Source organism: Chenopodium album, chromosome 13, assembly GCF_948465745.1.
Source record: "Chenopodium album chromosome 13, dcCheAlbu1.1, whole genome shotgun sequence".
NCBI lineage: Eukaryota > Viridiplantae > Streptophyta > Magnoliopsida > Caryophyllales > Amaranthaceae > Chenopodium > Chenopodium album.
The window spans coordinates 5,552,012-5,560,331 of record NC_137846.1 but is presented as its reverse complement, the minus strand read 5'-3'; the positions used below and the strand labels follow the sequence as shown (position 1 = coordinate 5,560,331).

Sequence of the window (8,320 nt, the reverse complement as noted above, 5' to 3'; positions counted from 1 at the left end):
GAGTACAGTTAAGGGGTCTAGATTGGGTCAGTTCTATCAATATCAAGTAATTATTGTAGGTACTAAGATGCTGCAATACACCAACTTCTATCCTTCGGTTTACCTTCTCTTTGCATGAGGTGTTTCTTTGCCTTCTCTGAGATAAATTACAAAATGCCTCAGAAAGAAGCAATAATGCAGTATGATGCTCCAAATTGGGATGCATATATGGCAAATACCTTTCATTGTCAAGGAAGTAGGTTAAGAGGCTGTCTAACTGTCTAAGCAACACCGAAACGATTTACAGGATAAAAAGATATAATCACAACAAAACTAAAAAAAGAAAAAAAAAGAAAAAAAAAAAAGAGGAAATCTTAATATACTCTGAGACTGATTTTCTTGAGTTTCAACAGCGGTAGTCAGCATTAAACCTTAGGTGTTTTATGAGAAGGGAGGTGAGCTGCCTCTGGAATAGCGCGATATATTGAGACATCAAAGATAACTGGCTCATCCTTTTGGCTTACCAGTTTAAACAAGCAGACATCAGATTTTAGCAACAAGTTATCCATAGCGAACGTGGACCACCCAGAAATAAAAACCCCGCCTCCATACCGTGGCTCTGCATTAAATCTCACATTCCACTTTTTGCCATTTGCATGGAGCTCCATATCTTGGTGTTTCCGAGTAAGGTAACTCCTTGACCATGGTGCAGGAATACCCTGCATCCGGAATCAGTATTAAGTAGACAAATCTAGTCAGCAAGAGCCAGTACATTTGTTTCTAAACACATCACAATTCATAACTAAAAAGAAGATCCAAAATCGCATATTGGGTTTCACACTTTCACTACAGCAATGATAACAACCTAAAACCAATCCCAAATTTTAGTTCACAAATGGACCCCTGAGGAGTATTTGACAAGTAGGCATTTTGGCGAGCTATTTTACTTTTGGCACTTTCAATATAAAATCAACACTGAGTAGCAAATTTATGAGGAAGAAAATAGTCAATTAAAGAGTACCTTGTGAGTGTTTAAAATATTGGGGGCATCTTATGGATTACGTCAAAGTACCAGATTACATGGAGTAGTTTACCCTTAATTCAACCAAAGGAATTATAGACTCATTCCTGCCTAGAGATTAAGGCATTGTTCTAGAATAGAGAGAGGCAATCTTTTATAGGACTGATACATAACAAAATAAGCACAGGTGATACAGATGATTTGTCGAGGAAATTAGCCTTAAAACCCCATATTTTGGCAGATTTGCCTAAAGTAACGCTTGTTTTGGATTCCACCAAAGTAATCCCTAATTGAGGCATACTTTGACAGTAATTTCAGGTAAACTGGTCATGGTATGAGGCTTACATCATTTCTTATTGTTAAACAACAATGGAGATATCATCAAAGGCCATTTTTGCTCATATGAACATAATTGGCAGGAAACGGAAAGAGTTATCAGAGAAAGCTTACCAAGCGATAGTACTGGGAAACATTACTATCTTTCAAGACAACAATGAAGCTTTTAACTGTCAAATTTCGGTTCGCCATTTGCAGTGCTCTCTCTTTATTAGCTTCACTCGGGGGTACTCTATCTAGTGTGTCATCTGTGCTACGGTTCTTTTCTTCAGCACCACTATTCCTTAAGCCACAAACAGTAGAGTTCCTACGATTCTTCCTCCTTGAGGCTCTTTCAGTGTCCAAATCTTCAAGCTCTGAATTGTCCTTATGTCCTGTAGCCTTGGCAGAACCCTCTGCTGTATTTTTTCTTTTTAACTTAGAATTTTCACCTGCATCATTTTTTCCGAGAGCAGATTTCTTGACAAAATATGAGCCAGCTATCTCACACAAGTTCCTTCCACTCAACATCCAAACCTTAAAGCAGGAATCACGGGTGTACTTGAACATGAGCAAGTCATTTTCTTTGAAGTTATGAGCTTTTGCAAACTCTTTCCATCCATCTTTGAAAAAAAGGGTGTTGTTATCATCCCTCACAAGTAGTACCTCCCATGTAGAACCCCCAGGGCTTTTGAGGACCACCGTTTGTGGTAATTCATTCCACATGTTTTTAGAAAATTCTTTCGGTATCATCTGATAATACATAGGAACACATGACATTTAAAATCCACTTCAGGAAAAAGAAACGGATTTCAGAAATTCAACCACAAATGTTTTGATTTATATATTTCAATCCCATGCTTCTCACAACATGACTAATTGTCAACAAATGAGAAAATGTACAGTAATTACACAATCAGGGTAAGCAAGCATGTAACTCTGATTACAAATGCATTTAGAAATGTAAACACTTCTCAAAAGTGCAGTGCAGCAACAAACAAATGCCACCGATAAATGTTCAAACAAATAAAAACATTTGAAGTCTATTACAAGAAAATTTATCACAAAGGCCATTCTTGACAGTCATACGAAGTTATGAACCCACAAGGAATTACAGCTCAAATTTTGTTACAGTAGGTACAACTTGTGAAAGATGATAACAATACCCTTTTTATCAAAGGGCTTTTCATCATAACTTTCTATTACCACTAGATTCCACCTCTCAAAGTAGTAATGGATGGTAATGAAAGTTTATGAAGAAAATGAAGTACTCACATTATCATGGATAATGACATACGATTTTCTTCACATACTTACAAACAAACTACCATTACTGTGATTTATGACCACTTTCCAAACAAGATGTTAAGAGTCATACCGCAATAATCCAGATAGCAAGAAGAACTCTAAGCTCTCCAAATTTTAAGAATATGAATTGGCAAAAGTTATCTAAACACCTATGCTTCGAAAAATCAAGAATGTCAAAAAAAGGAGCTAATCTAACCAATTTAGCTCCAACAATAGCTACAATAAAATTCCCAGTGCGCTCAATCATCTTGTTGTAGTTGCCTAAACATATTGAAATCTTCTCTAACAATTAAAAGTGTCTCATAGTGTTTCAACCCAAACCACCCCCTTCCCTCGAACAAATCGATAAAAGAAGAGACTTGTAACACTGTCATTAGAATGGCAATCTGAATCTCATTCATTAGAATGGCAATGGGAAAACATTAGTACAACATGATACATTGATACATGCATTTTTCATATTTGTATAAAACAATACATTAAAATTTTCCATGATTTCTTCTAGTAGATATGAGAAACTAAATTATTTGATAAAACTAGAGGAATTGCTACATGTACTTCTAAAACACAAATGTTCAAGACAAATTCTTTTCATAATTCAGAAGTCAAATTATGCCAATTCTAAATTACGGAATACATTGATTTATAAAATCAAACAAACCAACAAACCCTTTCTCCCAAAACTAAAAACTAATTACAAAACAAAATTAACATGCAAATGCAAAATAACAGATGAAACAAATAACAACAAAACATAAAATGAATTTTTTAAAAAAATTAAAAAGCAAATAAATAAAGACAGAAAGAGAGATTACAAGTTGGGAGTGAAAATCAGAGGAAAGAAATTGGAAGAAACGCAAAGACTTGAAATTGGTCCAGTAAACTTCTTCCTCGAATGATCTGAATCCGCCATTTTCACTCTTGTTAACCCCATTTTTGGTGCACCCATTTTTCCCCATTAATTAAAATACCACCGAACTGATCACAATTATACTACCTACAATTCTGCAAATGTAGACTGTAAAGAGATGAAAGGAAGACCCTAGTAAATACATTGGAAATATTACCATTTATTCCCTCTGTCCCTATTAATTTTCGCATTTACAATGTGTGTTTCCATAAAATTTTCCGATTATACCCTTATCAAGAGATTGAACTTTGAAGACACAAATATTCTTAAATTTTCCATAAAAAGAAAAGGGACATTATATTTTGAGATACAGAGAATATAAATCAATATAATATGATGATTAGTCTCTCTTATCTTATGATCAACTAAAACGAGCAATTAAAATATCTTTATTAGTCATGAACAAGGTTCTCTTAGGTTCACACGAAAAACTCAAATTAACTACGTAGTATATTTCTCAAAAAAAAAAAAAAAAAAAAAAGACATAATTTCTACGTAGCTAAAAATATTAGCTAAAATTGAGCTAATATTTGGCAATTCATTTCAAGCACTTTAAATAATAAGTTCTTAAGAGCATCCACAATAACTAGCAACATCTACTTGTAACTTTGGGTTACCGCATCATCATTCCTGAACTCTATCATTAAACTATAACCTTCACAACGGCAAGTTACAACTTTTATTCAATAAAAAATAATAATTAAATAAATAAACAATAAAAAAAATGAGAAAAAATACATAAATTAAAAAACAAATCAATTTAATCAAATAAAGTGGCTTCGGGTGAAGTGAAACTATATAGCTTTGTAGTTTCATCAAAGCTACAACCTTGTAGCTCCACAACGGCTAATAAGTAGCTTTAATTATTTAGAATTTGCAAGCAAGGACCTTTTATCAACCATTGTGCGTGGATACTTTAAATATAGATACTTTAAAAAAATTATAGGTGTTTGGTAAGTTGGCTTAAATTAAATAAGGTTGGTGTTCTTCAATTGGATTGTTGACGGATTCTTTGAGATAATCTTGAGTGAGGACGAGGACATAAAGTCGGCAAAGGGAAATTAGAGGGAGGAGAGAGAAAATTAAAACGAGTTGCTGCATTTTTTTTGTTGTCGATAGGTGGTTTTGCGGGGGAGTACGTGAAAGGAGGGATGGGAGGTGTTGCGGGGGTGGGGGAAGGAGTGAGTGGTCACCGGCAACAAGGGAGGAAGGGTGGGGGTCGCCGGCTGATGTGGGGGAGCTTGGCTCCGCCAGCCAGCTGCGGGTCAGGTAGTGGATGCCTTGGGTGATGGTTTTTTTTTTTTTTTTTTTTTTTTTTTTTTGTGTAAAACAATTATTTCTAAAATAATTTTATTATTAAAAAGCTACATAATCAACCATGGTAAAAGGTTTTTATTAAAAATAGTTATTATCTTTGGTAATAAAAAAATCCAATGCTACGTACCAATGATAATAACTTTTTAGCCAATTTACTGTAGAGAAATTGAAAAATTGGATGTTACCAAGGAGAATTTCCCAAAATTATTTACAAAAATCACATGTTGTTTAGGTTGAAGGTCAATTATTGGTTAAAAGGTGGGATTGAGTTTTGAAAGATTAGACCATTTTGAAAAAAACTTATAAAAGGTGGGATAATTCTTATAAGTTGTTCCAATAAAAAAAGTTACAACCTAAAACCCGATAGGCATAAATTCTAGACCTATTAAGATAACAAAGGAAATTCTGTAAACTAAATGTATAACAAAAAAAATTAATCTGGTCTTTGGCAACTCTTTCCAAGCACATTTTAAATAATCGAGATGTATCTTTTATATTCTCCCTTAATTAACTTATCAATTTCACCTCTATTTCAGTTAATATTGCCAAATATGGCCGACATCATCTCGGAAAAAACAATTAAAATAATTGTATCTTCAAAATAGACAATTGTTTTTCAAGACATGTACTTGTATGCTTTTCCTCTACTAGCTATTGTCCATAATTTCCATAACCACAAAAAATAATTAATATTGATGACCTCATTATCAATTCTCTTACGTACTACCTCCGTTTTTTATTAGTTGACACGTACAAACTTCCCTTTGACCATGTTTTGTAATTTATACGTAATGAAAAATATAAATATGTGTTAGATTCGTTACGGTATATATTTTCATAATATCAACTTTTTATAATTTAAACTTATCGATAATTAAAAATATTAACGATTGAAATCGTATATTGACAAACGTAACTAAACAAACATGTCAATTAAAAAGAAACGGAGAAAATATATCTTATTTACTTGTATTGTCTGGAGTGTACATCATCTAGAGTGTATGTCGGTCGTCGGACACATAATCGGGTGTGTCCAACATCGATGTCGACATCAACGTGTCAAACATTTATGTCCATGCATCATAATATCCTCTAATCAATTGTAATATCGTATAGTATACCAATAATTGTCCGATGCTAGCTATAAAAACACATTAACATTTCGAACAAATAATCTCATCTCCACCTCTAAAATAAAAATCCACAACTCTCGTAAATCTATTGATTTGGTAGCTATAATAAGGGGAAAGGATCAAATATGGCAACGATGATGGTACAAAAATTGGTGATTATACTTAGCATCATGTTACTAATCGTAACAGCCAACTCTGCTGCAACTACTACGACTCCGAAATCAACTAGTAATAATGCTGTTGTTGATGTTGGTGCTGAGATTAAAGATGGTTTTCCAACTAATAATACTCCTAGTTTGTTTAAATTACCTTGTGTTAAGCCTGGTAGATCTTGTAATTCTCACAAGTTAAAATTCTGTTGTCCTCCATTAAAGTGTAGTGCTAGATTTTCTAGATGTTTACCTTAAAATGAGCACGAGTTCTCAAGAATTGATATGAAATTATCTGTCATATGATAATGGTTTGATGTTTTTGGTTGAAGAAATAAATGATAAAATGAATCCTTGTTTCTTTGGTGTATATACTTCCTCTGCATTTATTTTATCGCGATGTTATAAATTTTACGCTATCCACACATTCATTTGATTGTCTTACAATGGGTATGGTCGTATGGAGTACCCCTTTATTTATTTATTTATTTTTGACGGGCTGGATTTCTATTTATTTATTTTTGACGGGCTGGATTTCTTTCTTACTCATCTAATAATGTACATATTTCCTCTGCTATCAAAATATTGCAATACTTCTTATTTATAGTTCATACAGAGATATTATAATCTAGCCTTGTTTGGTTGCAAAGTTGCAATGAGAATTAACTTCCCATATTCCCATGATAATTTACGATCACAAAATATTGGGCCTGGCAATATTTCGTCAGTCATGATAATTTACGATTATAAAGTATTGGGTGTTGCAATATTTCGTCAGTCAAGACTCAAGAAAGTATCAGATCATCGTGATCTTCTTGTGATGAAGAACAAGTTTCCACCCGATGACAAGTTGATGGTGGTTACAGCGAGGAGAAAAACAAGGTCATCCATGGCGGAAGAGGGAGAAAGCTTGAGATTCTCAGATTTTTTGAAAATTGCCCAAAAATCAAATTGGGGCTTTCTTATGTGATGTATAATTGTTGAAATTGATTGTCCCATATGGTTGTATGTTAAATTGTGAGCATTTTAATTGCTAACATATGCATGTATTTTGGTTGAGAAATGAACAAGTTATGTTATACCCATAACCTTTAGTACAAGTACTTCAATGGAGGTTCCACCATTGTTATACATATTATCAAACAAATTATACATATCCTCAAACAAGTTATACATATCCTCCATTGGAATGATGATATTCTATATTGGCTACTACTCTACTAGTATATGATCGATATCATGATTGGATGATATCCTCTATTAGTTATATGATATCATTTATAATTGTGTCTACGATATCCTTTATTGGCTGGATGATATCTATTATTGGTTACATGATATCATGGCTGGATAGTGTCCTCTATTAGCTATATGATATCATTCAACCATGATATCATATAGCCAATAGAGGATATCACCCAGCCAATAGAGGATATAATCTAGTTAGTAGAAATATCATCCAACCAATAAAAGATATTATATAGCCAATAGAGGATATTATCCAGCCAGTAGAGGATATCATCCAGCCAATAGAAATATCATCCACCCAATAAAGGATATCATATAGTTAATAAAGGATATCATATAGCCAATAGAGGATATCATATCTACCCAGTAGAAATATAATCCAGCCAATAAAGGATATCATATAGCCAATAGGGGATATCATCCCGCCAATTAAGGATATCAAAATCTGCATTTTATTAGTCCAGGCTGACGAAACATTTTGTTAGTTTGGAGTGACACAATACTTTCTCATTTACAATATATGGGATATTATTACTTCCCTAGTTCAATTCTTAAGAACTTGCTTAAGTTTGTTTGATTGGCCCTTTCTCTGTTTTTGAAAGAGAGTTGGTTGTCATTTTAAACGTCTTTTTTAATGGTTACGTTTCAATTAAATAGTTTTAATATATATTTCTATCATACTGTACATACATTTTTTCATGCAACCATCTCCATTAATTAATTATTTGCATATTCCTAGTTTAACAATTTCTATTTACAAATATACTTCCTCTGTTTTTTTATAGTTACAACACTTTCTTTAAATGGAAATGTCACAATAATTGCAACACACCATAAAAGAAAGGTTTTTATGGTGAAAATTGTACTATTACCTTTAATTAAAGCACATAGCCCAATTGATTATACTTCTAACAACCTTTGAACCCCATTTTATGTGTAT

At 33.0% G+C, this 8,320-nt stretch overlaps 1 protein-coding gene across 1 annotated transcript; it reads right to left on the bottom strand.

Moving 5' to 3' along the window:
* Nucleotides 1-206: 206 nt before the first annotated feature.
* LOC145576088 (B3 domain-containing protein REM16-like) lies at nt 207-3,611 on the bottom strand. Its single transcript, XM_081633877.1, has 3 exons — nt 3,439-3,611; nt 1,451-2,068; nt 207-698 (listed from the first exon to the last, which is right to left on the bottom strand). The coding sequence occupies exons 1-3, from the start codon at nt 3,580-3,582 to the stop codon at nt 405-407; spliced, it is 1,056 nt and encodes a 351-aa protein (XP_081490003.1). The 5' UTR covers nt 3,583-3,611; the 3' UTR covers nt 207-404.
* Nucleotides 3,612-8,320: the final 4,709 nt, after the last annotated feature.